This window comes from Lissotriton helveticus, chromosome 2_2, assembly GCF_964261635.1.
Source record: "Lissotriton helveticus chromosome 2_2, aLisHel1.1, whole genome shotgun sequence".
In the NCBI taxonomy this organism is placed as follows: Eukaryota; Metazoa; Chordata; class Amphibia; order Caudata; family Salamandridae; genus Lissotriton; species Lissotriton helveticus.
The window spans coordinates 74,976,979-74,992,220 of record NC_136060.1 but is presented as its reverse complement, the minus strand read 5'-3'; the positions used below and the strand labels follow the sequence as shown (position 1 = coordinate 74,992,220).

The window sequence follows — 15,242 nt, the reverse complement described above, 5'->3', positions numbered from 1 at the left end:
TAACTGTCTCTCTCTGTCTCTCTCTGTCTCTCTCTGTCTCTCTCTGTCTCTCTCTGTCTCTCTCTCTGTCTCTCTCTCTGTCTCTCTCTCTGTCTCTCTCTCTCTGTCTCTCTCTCTGTCTCTCTCTCTCTGTCTCTCTCTCTGTCTCTCTCTGTCTCTGTCTCTGTCTCTCTGTCTCTGTCTCTGTGTCTCTCTCTCTCTCTCTCTCTCTCTCTCTCTGTCTCTCTCTCTCTGTCTCTCTCTCTCTGTCTCTCTCTCTGTCTCTCTCTCTGTCTCTCTCTCTGTCTCTCTCTCTGTCTCTCTCTCTGTCTCTCTCTCTGTCTCTCTCTCTGTCTCTCTCTCTGTCTCTCTCTCTGTCTCTCTCTCTGTCTCTCTCTCTGTCTCTCTCTCTGTCTCTCTCTCTGTCTCTCTCTCTGTCTCTCTCTCTGTCGGTCTGTCTCTCTCTCTCTCTCTGTCGGTCTGTCTCTCTGTCGGTCTGTCTCTCTCCCTGTAGGTCTGTCTCTCTCTCTGTCGGTCTGTCTCTCTCTCTGTCGGTCTGTCTCTCTCTCTGTCGGTCTGTCTCTCTCTCTGTCGGTCTGTCTCTCTCTCTCTGTCTCTCTCGGTCTCTCTCTGGCCCCCCACCCCCCGCTGCAATAAGCTACTGGTCGGCTTGATAATCTGCTTTCACATACTTTTGTTTAACCATCTTGGATGGGTTGAGTACAAAAAATGCACAAGCATTGTCATGACGTGTGGTGATGCTTAAGTCATCATGCACGGACCACTGTAGCTCTTAATGCTATTAGTTTATGTGACTGACGAACACCATTTTACTTTCACAAATTCCAGTTTCGAGCTATCTGGCATTAAAGGCACGGTTTCAGACGTTAAAATGAATTGGCTGTTAGTTAATCGAAACTTTAAAATAACATGGAAATTTGGATGTCAAAAGTGTGTGGCTCTGTGTCTGTGTGTGTGGCTCTGTGTGTGTGGCTCTGTGTGTGTGGCTCTGTGTGGCTCTGTGTGTGTGGCTCTGTGTGTGTGGCTGTGTGTGTGTGGCTGTGTGTGTGTGGCTGTGTGTGTGTGGCTCTGTGTGTGTGGCTGTGTGTGTGTGGCTGTGTGTGTGTGGCTGTGTGTGTGTGGCTGTGTGTGTGTGGCTGTGTGTGTGTGGCTGTGTGTGTGTGGCTGTGTGTTGTGGCTGTGTGTGGTGTGGCTGTGTGTGTGAGGCTGTAGTAGTGTGTTGGCTCGTGTGTGTGTGTGGCTGTGTATGTGTGTTTTCTGTTGTGTGTGGTGTTTGTGTGTGTGTTCTGTGTGTGTGTGTGCTCGTGTGTGTTGTGTGTGCGCTTGTGTGTGTGGCTCGTGTGTGTGTGTGTCTGTGTGTGTGTGTGGCTGTGTGTGTGTGCTGTTGTGTGTGTGGCTGTGTGTGTGTGTGGCCTGTGTGTGTGTGTGGCTGTGTGTGTGTGTGGCTCTGTGTGTGTGTGGCTGTGTGTGTGTGGCTCTGTGCTCTGTGTGTGTGGCTCTGTGTGTGTGTGTGTGGCTCTGTGTGTGTGTGGCTCTGTGTGTGTGTGTGGGCTCTCTGTGTGTGTGTGGCTCTGTGTGTGTGTGTGTGGCTCTGTGTGTGTGTGTGGCTCTGTGTGTGTGTGTGGCTCTGTGTGTGTGTGTGGCTCTGTGTGTGTGTGTGGCTCTGTGTGTGTGTGTGTGGCTCTGTGTGTGTGTGTGGCTCTGTGTGTGTGTGTGGCTCTGTGTGTGTGTGTGTGGCTCTGTGTGTGTGTGGCTCTGTGTGTGTGTGGCTCTGTGTGTGTGTGTGTGGCTCTGTGTGTGTGTGTGGCTCTGTGTGTGTGTGTGTGGCTCTGTGTGTGTGTGTGTCTGTGTGTGTGTGTGGCTCTGTGTGTGTGTGTGGCTCTGTGTGTGTGTTGGCTCTTGTGTGTGTGTGGTGGTGTGGCTCTGTGTGTGTGTGTGGCTCTGTGTTGTGTGTGTGTGTGTGTGGCTCTGTGTGTGTGTGTGTGGCTCTGTGTGTGTGTGTTGGCTCTGTGTGTGTGTGGCTCTGTGTGTGTGTGTGTGGCTCTTGTGTGTGTGGGGCTCTGTGTGTGTGTGGCTCTGTGTGTGTGTGGCTCTGTGTGTGTGTGGCTCTGTGTGTGTGTGTGGCTCTGTGTGTGGGTGTGTGGCTCTGTGTGTGTGTGGCTCTGTGTGTGTGTGGCTCTGTGTGTGTGTGGCTCTGTGTGTGTGTGTGGCTCTGTGTGTGTGTGTGGCTCTGTGTGTGTGTGTGGCTCTGTGTGTGTGTGTGTGTGTGTGTGTGTGGCTCTGTGTGTGTGTGGCTCTGTGTGTGTGTGGCTCTGTGTGTGTGTGTGGCTCTGTGTGTGTGTGGCTCTGTGTGTGTGTGGCTCTGTGTGTGTGTGGCTCTGTGTGTGTGTGGCTCTGTGTGTGTGTGGCTCTGTGTGTGTGTGGCTCTGTGTGTGTGTGTGGCTCTGTGTGTGGCTCTGTGTGTGTGTGTGGCTCGGTGTGTGTGTGGCTCGGTGTGTGTGTGGCTCGGTGTGTGTGTGGCTCGGTGTGTGTGTGGCTCTGTGTGTGTGTGGCTCTGTGTGTGTGTGGCTCTGTGTGTGTGGGGGGGCTCTGTGTGTGTGTGTGGCTCTGTGTGTGTGGCGCTCTGTGTGTGTGTGGCTCTGTGTGTGTGTGTGGCTCTGTGTGTGTGTGGGGCTCTGTGTGTGTGTGGGGCTCTGTGTGTGTGTGGGGCTCTGTGTGTGTGTGTGGGGGCTCTGTGTGTGTGTGGGGGGCTCTGTGTGTGTGGGGGGGGCTCTGTGTGTGTGTGGGGGGCTCTGTGTGTGTGTGGGGGGCTCTGTGTGTGTGGGGCTCTCTGTGTGTGTGTGGGGGGCTCTGTGTGTGTGTGGGGGGCTCTGTGTGTGTGTGGGGGGCTCTGTGTGTGTGTGGGGGGCTCTGTGTGTGTGTGGGGGGCTCTGTGTGTGTGTGGGGGGCTCTGTGTGTGTATGGGGGGCTCTGTGTGTGTGTGGGGGGCTCTGTGTGTGGGGGGCTCTGTGTGTGGGGGGCTCTGTGTGTGTGTGTGGCTCTGTGTGTGTGTGGCTCTGTGTGTGTGGGGCTCTGTGTGTGTGGGGCGCTGTGTGTGGGGGGGGCTGTGTGTGGGGGGCTGTGTGTGTGTAGCTCTGTGTGTGTGTGTGGGGCTGTGTGTGTGTGGGGCTGTGTGTGTGTGGGGCTGTGTGTGTGTGTGTGGGGCTGTGTGTGTGTGTGTGGGGCTGTGTGTGTGGGGGGGGCTCTGTGTGTGTGTGGGGGGGGCTCTGTGTGTGTGTGTGGGGGGCTCTGTGTGTGTGTGGCTCTGTGTGTGTGTGGGGGGGCTCTGTGTGTGTGTGTGTGGGGGGCTCTGTGTGTGTGTGTGGGGGGCTCTGTGTGTGTGTGTGTGGGGGGGGGCTCTGTGTGTGTGTGTGTGGGGGGGGCTCTGTGTGTGTGTGTGTGGGGGGGGCTCTGTGTGTGTGTGTGTGGGGGGGGCTCTGTGTGTGTGTGGGGGGGGCTCTGTGTGTGTGTGGGGGGGCTCTGTGTGTGTGTGGGGGGGGCTCTGTGTGTGTGGGGGGCTCTGTGTGTGGGGCTCTGTGTGTGTGTGTGTGGGGCTCTGTGTGTGTGTGTGTGTGGGGCTCTGTGTGTGTGTGTGGGGCTCTGTGTGTGTGTGTGTGGGGCTCTGTGTGTGGGGGGGGCTCTGTGTGTGGGGGGGGCTCTGTGTGTGGCTGTGTGTGTGTGTGTGTGGGGCTGTGTGTGTGTGTGTGTGTGTGTGTGTGTGTGGGGCTCCTGTGTGTGTGGGGGGCTCTGTGTGAATAGCTTTTTCTGTAGGTGGCTCTATGTGTGTGTGGCTCTGTCTGTGTGAGAGTGGCTCTATGTAGGTGGCTCTATGTGAATGACTGTGGGTGGCTCTGTCTGTGTGAGGGTGGCTTTGTGTGTGTGGCTCTGTGTGGGTGTAAATGCAATAGGTCATGCATTTGCGAGCGATTTAAGCTATTGGCATTGTAAATGACAATGCCATTTATTTAACGATTAAGCTATTGGCAATGTAAATGACAATGCCATTTATTTATGATTTTAAAAAAAAATGTCATGAGCAATGCCAATAGCTCTACCTTTAATAATGCCGAGACCATTGCATTGTAAATGCATTTTGTTAAACTGTTTGACATCTTCAATGTGGCACTGGGCTACAAATCTCTACTTTTTTATACTGGTGCACAGTATTTTACTTCTATTTTACCATTGTAACAAGGCTGTCCGCCGTATTAGGATGCATTTAAAAACAACAATAGGACTGCCATGTGACATGACAGACAAACGCTGGTATCATGTGGTGGTAATCCATCTTGGTCTAGGTTTTCTTAAATAAGAGATTTCTTGCAAGATTGCTGGGCATGTATGCACATGCATCATGAAACATGGGTTTGCATGCATCTGGCATATTTCTATTTCATTTCATTGTATAGAATGCTGCATTTTTATTAAGATCAAAAAAGTTTAAGTGTGGTGATTATGTACCTAACACGCTAGATAACGTTTTTGGACAGACTGACATGTTTACGCTGCAAACTAATTATAACCCCTTTATGAGAAAACAGGAAATGGTTTGCTATGCTTCTGTTGAATTTTTAAATCCTCAAATGCAATCTATTTTACCACCCTGTTAACCTCTTATTCTTTCTATAGGTTGTGAGCAAACTTGTTCAAATCCGTGATTACATCACCAAAGCCAGCACCATGAGGGCTGATCTAGTACAGAAAAATGAAAGATCTGTGAATATTGAACGCCTAACAAACCTTATTGATCATCTGAAAGATCAAGAAAAATCATACCTTAAATTCCTGCAAAAGATGCTCGTGAGTATGAACTTTTTTTTAATGAAGAAAACAGTTTTTTTTTTTGTTCGTGGCAAAGCTGGGAAGTAATATTAACTCTGGCAACTTTTGATAAAGAAGGTCTTGTTTGTTTATTTAAAATAATGTATCACTTTTCTCCTGTATTGATAAAATATTTCAGGCTAGAGAAAATGAGGAGGATGTTCGGACCGTAGATTCGGTTGTAGGATCTGGTTCTGTAGCTGAGAGTACATCTCTAAACATAGATGTGCAGTCGGAAACGTCAGATAACACGGTAAGATGCTATCACTGAGATGTTAACATTAGATTTCTTGTTGAAATTGACTGTTGATTATTTTTGCATGTTTTAAGGTGTGTACATTTTAAGTCCTGTCATTAACACGTGAAATGTTGATATGTAAATGTTAGCCTTAAGGCCTTTTTCTCTCTCTCCTTCCCTACTAGTAATGCATTGCCTGAGTTGTAAGCTTGGCCATAAAAGGCTCCTTTTGTATTTTCACTTTACCCATTGTGGTTGAGGACTTTTGCAGCCATTGTCCTTCAAGAACAATACACCACTCCCTTCAGGTGCAAGGCTACGTCCCCTCACCATACTTCACCAACTGTTACAGCAAAGTACAATTATTTTCTGTCTTTGGAGAAGATTCAGGAAGAGGCATGTCTTTGCCCTCTGTGTTTTTGATCATGGGATTTTTAGTGATGCTTGTAAATGGAGTTCCAACGATGTGCAGCATCTTGCAAAAAAAGGATGCTTGGTTCTCCTTAATCTAATGCATTGCTTTCCTCCCTCTTGGAGAAAATCGAAGTTTAAAAATAATTTCTTCCTTTTTAGCTGGTATATTTTTGAAACCTTGCCTAAATTTTCTGTGTATGCAAGGAAAGACCACCTTCTAGCAATCTGTTCAGTGCAGCCGTCAAGTCTTGGCGGCTGACCCAACAAAGGCAGTGGGAAATTTGTATCCCATGATTTCCTTGCCATTTCCGCACTGGAATTTGCCAAAGCACCAGCTCTTTTCCTTGTTGTTTGAGAGGACTGTACCAAAAAGAGAGAACTTTGCCAAGCCAGATGGCACTCCCTCCTGTTAATCTTTTCAATGGGATAGTTCCAAGCTCTGCTCTTTGCTGTGTTCTATACTGTTTTTGCTTCTGATAATGGTGTGCCGTTATCTTCAGCTTTGGGCCCATAAGAACCGACACATAATTCTCACTCATTTAATCAAGTAATTTATTCAAAGTTGATTGTCCATGTACCTAATTATTTATAATGGAGGCTGAATTTAGCTCTACCTTTAGTGTACAAGTACCTGAAAATCCTTTAAGCTGTCGAGCTTGACTACAAGTTGAGGAATATTCCAAACATTGTGTAGCACATAAAGAGTGATCTACTGTAATGGTGGGTGGGGTTTTCTGTGTCATTAAGTATTAGAGTACCAAACTCTGGACATTTTAGCTTTGCTATAATGCCAAAAGCTTTGCTATAATGCCAAAAAATGAAAAAGAAATAGGATCAGAGAAGAAAAACTTACTACGGATATTATCAGGCAAGCTTACTGTTCTCCCCAAAGTAGTTCTCTCTTTGGTATTCTACACCCATACCATAAATCGGCTGGCATTAATGAGTTTACGTATTCACTCTTTTATAGGTCCTTTCGAATAATTCTTTGCTCTTCCTCAGAGTTTTGAAACTCTTCCTGCTTAATTCTTTGTGGATGTTTGGATTCACCGGTTTCTTCTCCACATCTTTAGCAGTTTGTGTTTCTAACTAATCTACAGGTACTTCTTCCGTGTCTAATTGAGGAATCTGGTTTAGGTTTTTAAGCCACATCCCTACATGATGAAGAGACATTGTAGTTATGAACGTTTTATGACCTAGTCAAGACCAAAAAAGTTACTAAATAAACCATAGTGCTAGTGGCTTGTTTTTCAAGGTTCCAATATCCAGTAAAAGGACCTTCTTTTGGCATGAAATTTGCCATAAGAATAGGCTCAAAAGTTATCTCCGTAAGGTTTCAACTTTATCTGCAGAAAATGCATCTTCATCCATATTTGGATGCTTAGCTAATCCAATCAGTCTTTTTAGTAAAAGCCTCTTGAAATCTCCTTTTGTTATTAAACACTATATTGTGTTTTTCTGCAAACATGAAGAACTTCTGTTTAACTCCTTGTCTGAAATACACTGTTTAAAACTGTTTTAGCTGGGGGCATGGCCTACCGAGCCAAGATGGTGGACGCATCTTGAGTGTGCTCCCGGACCCCTCCGCCATCCGTTCGCAACCCCCACGTCCTGCAAGCCATCCGGACCTGAACTTTTATTGTCTCCTCGTCGCGGCACCTCTGGCTATAGCGTTGGGTGTGGAGAGTCGCCGCATTACTGTTGCCGACTGGCCGACGTGCTTCGCGGCCAAGGTGGTGGCCTCCTCGCCCTGATTGCGGCACCTGCTGCCCCCGGAGCGCTTCCGCAGGCCTCCGCCCGTCCATCTGAGGGGGCGGTGGGGCCCTCTTGCTGCCTGGTCGCCTGGAAGACATTGCTGGCCCAAGTCTGTGCCCGTGCCCTTTTCCTTGCAGCGCTCAGCTGGGCCTGGGTGAGAGGGTCCGAGACCAAGACTTCCTGGTTCTCATCCGCTGACGCTGGAAAGGGCGGGCCTGTATCTGCGGCGGCGGCACTCCGGACCCCCCCCCTCCCAGAAGCTCCGCTGTGTTGCCGACTGTCATATTGGGCAGCGGGGGCTGGAGGACGGCGTTATTTCCTGCCTGCTGTGAGGCGATTCTCCGCCTGGATCCAGAGGTGTGGCGCACCACCCAGAGGATGAGTCCCGGCGGGGGAGATGTCCGGGGACATTTGTTACGCCCCCCCACCCCAGCGCGCGCGGGGAAGCCATCCTGGGGTTGGGGCCGGCCTGGGTGATTTTGCCCGTTATTTGGCCTGGCAGGATCCCTTCCCACCCCCCCCCCCCCCCCCCGCCCCCCCCCTCCTGGACTCCGCGTTTTCTGGGCCTTTTCTTCTGGGCCTTGCCAACATCTTGAGGTGGCGGTCATCGGCCTCCCGCTAGGAGTGGCCCATAGGTGATACCGGCCGTATATATTGAGCGGCGAGGGGCTCGTGGTTAGGCCCCTCAGCTGCCATCTTGCCTCCCTGACTTGTTGCCACATGATCTGAAGAGGGCGCTGGGGCTGTTGTGGGGCCGACCCCTCCCCGGCCGGGCCCTGAAGCTCCAGTTCATCACGCCTTCTCCAGGGTGGGAGATGTTGGCTGCAGAGGCATTCAGCTGCACACACCGAGCGGCGCCCGGCTGCCTGTGAGGATCTCTACCAGTGGCCCCTCATACTGCATTTATTGGAACCGCTGGCCCGTCTTGCTGGGGTTCTGGAGTGCCCCCCCCCCCCCCCCGGTATTGCCGCTCGTTGGGGCTCGGGCCTAGGGGGTGGATTCGGCCGCAGGCTTTGAGCGTTGCGGGACCGCCGGCCCCTCTGACCCCTCTGCTGCCGCTCAGCCCAAGTGAAGCATGGGGTATTCTACAGGCCGTGTGTGTGGGGGCCTCCTTGCTGTTCTGTCCCAGTTCTTCTCCCCCCCTCTTCTCTTCATTGGTTGTTGAATAGCCATCCTGCCTGAAGAAGTGGTGTCAGCTGCGCACGGCGGGCGACGACGGGCCTGGGTGGGCTTCTCGCTTGCCCCAGTTACCCTTTTACCTGATCTCGGCCCGTCCCTGGAGGACAACCAGACCACTACTGCAAGGCCCACCTGTGGAGATTGTCGGTGTCCCCTGCCCTGCGGAGTGACACCATGGGCAGATCGGACAGACTGCCAAAGAACCCTGCTACTCATACCAAAATGGACGTTTCACCACCACGGACGTGGGGGTGGCCGGGGGGGCCACGGACCAAGAACCTCCACCGCCCGCAGACTTGTCCACAATCCTACAGGTCATCCACGCCTCACAATCCTCGGTAGAGGGCAAGATCGCGGATGTGCGAGTGGACATGGCCCTCATCCAGCAGGATCTCCGAAATGCCACAGCTCGGATCAAAGAGACTGAAACCTGAATCTCCACCGTGGAAGATTACGTCCAGCAACTCAAGGGGCAGGTAGCTCGTCTCCATTCACACACACAGGAACTACACCGCCTGGCCGAAGATGCGGAAAACATGTCCCGGTGCAAGAACCTCCGCCTGCATGGCTTTTCCGGAGGGAGCGTAACCGGGCTGCACGGTGGACTTCCTGGAGAGGTGCTTGAGGTCGTGGGTCTCGGAGCTCTCTCTCTCTCCCCTATAGTGTAGTTCTTATACCCCTTATAGGCTCTGCGCATTGGAATAATATACACTACAGGTTTGACATAGGACTGAGGTCAGTATGCCTCTGAGTATATTAAACTAAATACTTGTATGTGCCAGCTAGCTCAGAGGTCACTTGAAACTTCTCGAATGAACAAGAAGGGATTAGTCTCTGACAACCGCATAAATATGACAACTTTGTTTTCCTTAGAATCGGAACAGTTCTCAGAATCATCGAAACAATAGATAAGTTTCACTCCGTGAATTGTTCTTGCTTCGTTTCTACAGAGTTACACAGAAATAGGTAGATGGGCGTTTCAATAAAAAGGGTTTATTGAACAGTATTATTTCTCGTGCAAGGGTAGTCTAGTTTAGCTATAGTTAGTATTTGCCAGAAGTCCCTCTAGGTTCTAGTCTGCTAAATACCTTTGGAATGAGAGAGGTTGGAGTCTCGATCTCTAACACCCCGCAAAGGGATTCAGAAACACTGGAGCTAGATTCTTTGCGAGGTGAATGACAGCATCTGGTCAGTGCGTCAGGCGGGGACTCTTAATTCCTTCCGAACTTGCCGTGTCGAGCTGTGCAGCCAAGCCGTGGTTTGCCATGGCAAGTGAAGGTATATTTATACCTTGAAGGTGCTAAGGAATGCCAGTATTGACCTAAGTCGGGCAGAGGAACGTCCTAAGGAATAGATGTTCATGCTTAATACAGGAGTTCTTGGAGAAATCAATAATCCACGCAGGGGGAAGTCCTACAGGCTTAAGAGTCTGGTTTTCCAAGAACTCGTTGTGATGTGGGATGGACGAATGTAGGTGACCATGCCTGAATTTGGTTTGCAAGGGTAATGCCTAAATAAGGGCTGGAATCCTATGCCTAAATAAGGGCAATGCGAGTTGTGCCTATATAAGGGCATGATTCGGGAAACCTATATACGGGTATCTTAAATCAAAACACAACACCCCATGGTTCGCGATTGAGCGTGCTCACTGTTCTCTCGCACCCAACCCGCCACCGGGTGCGGTCCCCCCCCCGACTGATCATCATGCGGGTCCTCAACTTTAAGGACCGGGACGCCATCCTGGCTGAAGCCCGCATACAGCAACTGCTCCACCACGACAACCATGCAATCATGATTTTCCTGGATTACACCCGTGAGGTCCAGGGTCAGCGCCGCTCGTTCGGTGACGTCAAACAAAAACTGGGAGCACTCAGCATCCAATATAGGCTGCTCTTTCCGGCAACGCCTGCGAGTGGTGTTCGCTAACAAGACTTTGTTCTTTGACACTCCTACTGAGGCCTGGGCTTGGGCGACGGAGGAATGCCCTCTGCGACTCAATGACCCGAATCCATTGCTTGCGGGGGTGAGCGGCGGGCCCGTCTGCCCTGCACCTTCTGCCCCCGGCCTCCGCGCAACCGCTCCCACAGGCGCCATGGTCAAAGGCATGCCCGGTCGGACTCTCCGTTGGGCCCTTCTCAACAGGCAATACTGCTTTCTGAAGAATTCTCGGCCGAGAGTTGATCCGTCTCGTCCGGTCACCTGGACCGCGGGGTGCTTTGCCCTGGTCCTCATTGACCTCCCAGACACAGATCTTTCCTGTAGCCAGACGCTCCTGAGAGACCCTGCTTCAACTTGTCTGTCGGCCGGGCTTGGCTCCGCAGCTGGAGACTGTACTTGGACTCTTGTTATTGTTTTTCTTCCCATAGGACTTGAGTATTTACATCCTGTCATGAGCAGGGGTCCTCCACGCTTTCCCATTCCCAAGCGTTCTAGTTTGGTCTTTAGTTCACTTGTTAATTGTTAGGGCGACAGATGCTTCTGTTGCTGAAGTGTAAGGAGGGGGCTGGGATGGGGAGGGGGGGACCGTTGTCCCGAGTTTTCTCTTTAATTTGTTTCTGTAATTCTTAAGTTTTGTTGCACCAGCACTCGCATGGCACCCTGATCTCCAACTGGTGGGATGCGTTGGCTTCTCGCTGGACACCTAACCAGGCCCTCTGGCGAACCAGTTTGGGGCCAGTCCTCCTTTTTGGGATGTCACCGCCACATTAACACGCTCTGCTACTATGCCTGCCCCACCTCTGCTAGGGGCTACCATGCGCATCAGGTCCTGGAATGTTAATGGCCTCCTGGATTGTTTTAAGCGTGTGGTCGTACTACGCTATGCACAACTTCTGAGGGCAGACGTCCTACTGCTACACTAGATGCACTTGCTGGGTAACCACTGCCCCTTTTTAGCACGTTAAGGTTACGATAGGATCTGGCACTCCGGGTTCACTCGGGGTTCCCGGGGGGTGGCGATGCAGGTGAAACAGTCTGTTCGAGCATATGAGCTGCAGATTCTACACTTTGCATTAGATCGCCACCTGGTGTTGGGCTCGGATAATTGCATGTTGTCGTCTTGGAAGAAGTCTTTTGTAGTCACGAGATAGGTGACTCCTCCCTTGGACGATAGTGCGCATGGTCATCGCCTCCATCCTTAGATAGTTTTTTTTCCCGCCACTGGGTTCGGATGAAATTTTTTCCGCTCCGGTTCGAAATCTACTTTTCAAGTACTTCGATGTGTAAAAACGTATTCAAACTTTACCTAACTACTTTCGATATCATCTCGACTACGTCAGCTCGATTCCGGTCATTGACGTGGGCTGTTGGGCCTATCCACGCCGTGAGGCCTACACCTCATGGAAAGGACGCCATTCAAAAGATGCCCCCAGTGTGGAGCAAAGTTTCCACACAGTGACCTACACAAGGTCTGTAACCTGTGCTTGTCGCCAGAACACAACAAATCCAGCTGTACAGCCTGTGCGTCCTTTCGATCCAAATAAACCATTCGAGATCGGAGGGCCCTTCGACACGACATGCAGAGATCAGCTCTGGATCCGGTGGATATCTTCGAAGAGGTTCCGCTCGTTCCCGAAAAAGATTCCGATGATTTCCAAATCGTCTTATTTGAGGCAGGCAACTCAGAAGACTCCATACCATCTGGTCAGCGCGTGAGTACTACTGCCCCTGCCTAATACACAGCACCTAAATCGAAGACAAAGGTCAACGCCTCCGGGGCTCAGTCGCGACCGAAAACAACTTTGAAAGCCTCTACATCGAGCCCGGCTCCGAAGAAAACACTCAAGCCTTCCGGTTGCTCTGTACCGAGCAAGCTGCACGTGCCGATCCCATCACCTCCCTCAGCAGCGAAAGAAGTCTCGGCTATGAAACCATCGACATCTAAGGATAAACCTATGAAGCCAGCGTCCGACACCTCGAAGCCGACGACACCAGCTTCCACTCCGAAAACAACACCTTCGGTGCCGAAATCCACGCCAAAGGACACAGTAACAACTCCTAAGGCTAAAGAAAAGCAGCAACCACGCCCGGAACCGAAAAAATCTGCGCCGGCAAAGGTTCCGCAAAGAGAAGAACTTTTTCAACCTGATCCTCTACAAAAGATCTACATTGACCCAAAAACAGGTGCTGTATCCACTACACCACACAGGAAGAGGAAGTCAGACACCGCACCTACATCTGCAGTGCCTGTCAAGAAGAAGGACCCTGCCACATCTCCTATGCACCCTTCTTCTGCTATACTTCCTTCACCTTCTTCTCCTGTTCCTCTTAACAATTCACCTCAAATTTCTCCTGAACACTCTCCTCTTCATTCTTCACATTCACCTCAAAATGATGATGAGTATAGCCTAGGGGGAGGGGTCGACCCAGATGAGTCTTTCCCCTACACCATTGATGATCCAGACTGGGAGTACCCAAACCCACAAGATGTGCCAGATATTCCTACACCGTCATATCCATCAAAACCTTCTCCCTCAGAAGATATTAGTTTTGGGCGCTTGTTAAATAGGGCTGCCATTTACCATGGAGTCACTATGCACTCAGATGACGCAGAGGAAGATTTTTGTTAGATGCATTTGAACAATAGCAAAGGTCTGTTCAAATTCTTCCTATGATTAAAGGGTTCATCAAACATGCTCCAGAGGTATTTAAAGATCCTGAACGTGCTAGGATCCTAAACCCTAGAATTGAGAAAAAATATAGGCCTGCTCCTGGGGATCCAGCCTCCATTAAAGGACAACTACCCTTAGATTCACTAGTTGTTTCAAATGCTAGAAAGAGGGCAAACTCAGACGTCAGGTGAAGCACCTCCACCTGATAAAGAGTCTAAGGTAATAGATGCTTCAGGCAAGAGAATAGCTGCACAAGCTACTAATACATGCCGTATAGCTAATACACAAGCCCTCCTTGCAAGATATGACAGGGCTCATTATGACCAGTTAGAAAAACGACTACAACATCTACCTGACCAATATAAGGCGCAGGCAAACAACCTTCTACAAGAAGGCAAGTTAATTTCAAATGCCTCAATCAAGTGTGTACTTGATGTAGCAGACACTGCATCTAGAGCTGTAAACACTAGTGTCCTACTTAGCAGTCATGCGTGGCTCCGCATTTCAGGATTTAAACAGGATTGCAAACTACCATCTTAAATCAGCCATTATAACCAACATCAATTGTTTGGACCAGAGGTAGACACAGCACTTGAGAAAATGAAAAAAGATACAGATACAGCCAAATCTATGGGAGCTTTGCAGTCCACACAAACTAGAGGCTCCTTTCGTCGCTCACCTCCTGTCTCCGCACTCAGAACCATGGAGAAATCAAGCATCCAAATCCCAAAGAGCTCAACTTAGCGATTTGGCTCCTGAAGTCATAGAGTTTGAATATTAAAATTTGCCACCAGACTGTATGACTATTCTGAGAGAAGCAAGAAAACCTACCACCAGAGCGTGCTATGCAGCACAGTGGAAACAATTTGTTATCTACTATAACAACAACAAAATTATTCACCTAGTTGCTTCTATTCAGAACATTATCTGTTACCTTCTACATTTACAGCACTGTGGGCTAGCTTACACATCTATTTGTTTGCACCTTGCAGCAGTTGCTGTATATTTGCAAAATAGACCGCATTTGTCTTTGTTCAAAGTTCATGTCAAAGCTTTTATGGAGGGTTTAAAAAGAGTAATACGACCAAAAATCCCTCTGGCACCAGTATAACATACTTGCAAGACTTATGGGTCCACCCTTTGGACCGTTACACAACTGTCCTTTACAGTTTATTTAATAAAAGGTGGCCTTCTTTATTGGTATCACTTTATTAAGGAGAGTTGGTCAACTACAGGCCTAAACCGTAGAAGAACCCTTTCTTCAATAACATAAAGATCGCGTAGTTCTTCGCACCAGTCCCAGATTTCTTCCCAAAGTAGTTTCTGCTTTTCATATCAACCAATCAGTTGAGTTACCTGTGTTCTTTCCTCAACCTGATTCAGTAGCAGAACGGGCTCTTCATACACTTGATGTTATAAGAGCTTTATTGTATTATATTGAAAGTACAAAAGATTTACATAAATCAACGCAACTGTTTGTTTCATTTGCACCTCCTCACAAGGGCAATCCTATCTCTAAATCTCCCTTTTCAAAATGGATTGTTTAAGTGCATTCAAACTAGCGACACAAAAGCTAAATTAATTTTATCTATACCCCCTAGAGTGCATTCCACTCGCAAAATAGGGCATCTATGGCCTTTTTAGGTAACATTCCCATAGCGGACATTTGTAAAGCAGCAACATGGTCTACACCACACACATTTACTAAACACTATTGTGTGGATGTTACTAGCAAGCCAATGTAGGGCAGGCAGTGCTAAAGACACTTTTCCAGACAACTGCAACATCTACTGGTTAGTCAGCGCTTTGAGAGAATACTGCTATATAGTGTATGCAACTGTAAACCTATTGGGGCAACCCAGTGTCCCTCAGAACCTGGGTATACCTATTTAAGGTAAAAATTGGTTCTGTCAGGGTTTTCAATTACTTAAGGCAAGTAGCAACAGCTTACTTATAATACATATCAATGATTTGCAAAGGAAAATTAAAGATATAATACACACCAAAGTTAGAATTCAATAGTGTATTCAGAGAAAATCAAATAATCATGGCTGTCGCAATTTACAGTTTCAATTGCAATATGAAATACGTGACTATGGTGAAAAAGTGACGTGGTGATTGGTGATACGGGCAGTACACTATATACAGAAACAATTGAGCGTGCAATAAAAAGAGGGGAGAAAGAT

At 49.1% G+C, this 15,242-nt stretch overlaps 1 protein-coding gene across 7 annotated transcripts in view; it reads left to right on the top strand.

The window, feature by feature from the left end:
• The window catches only part of PCM1 (pericentriolar material 1), a 1,361,399-nt gene that overhangs the window by 171,962 nt on the left and 1,174,195 nt on the right, over positions 1–15,242 (top strand). For all 7 annotated transcript variants that reach the window (XM_078678108.1, XM_078678107.1, XM_078678103.1 and 4 more), the window contains exons 5-6: positions 4,669–4,839; positions 5,000–5,113. In XM_078678108.1, the coding sequence (XP_078534234.1) occupies positions 4,669–4,839; positions 5,000–5,113 (285 nt within the window). The remainder of the gene's footprint in view (positions 1–4,668; positions 4,840–4,999; positions 5,114–15,242) is intronic.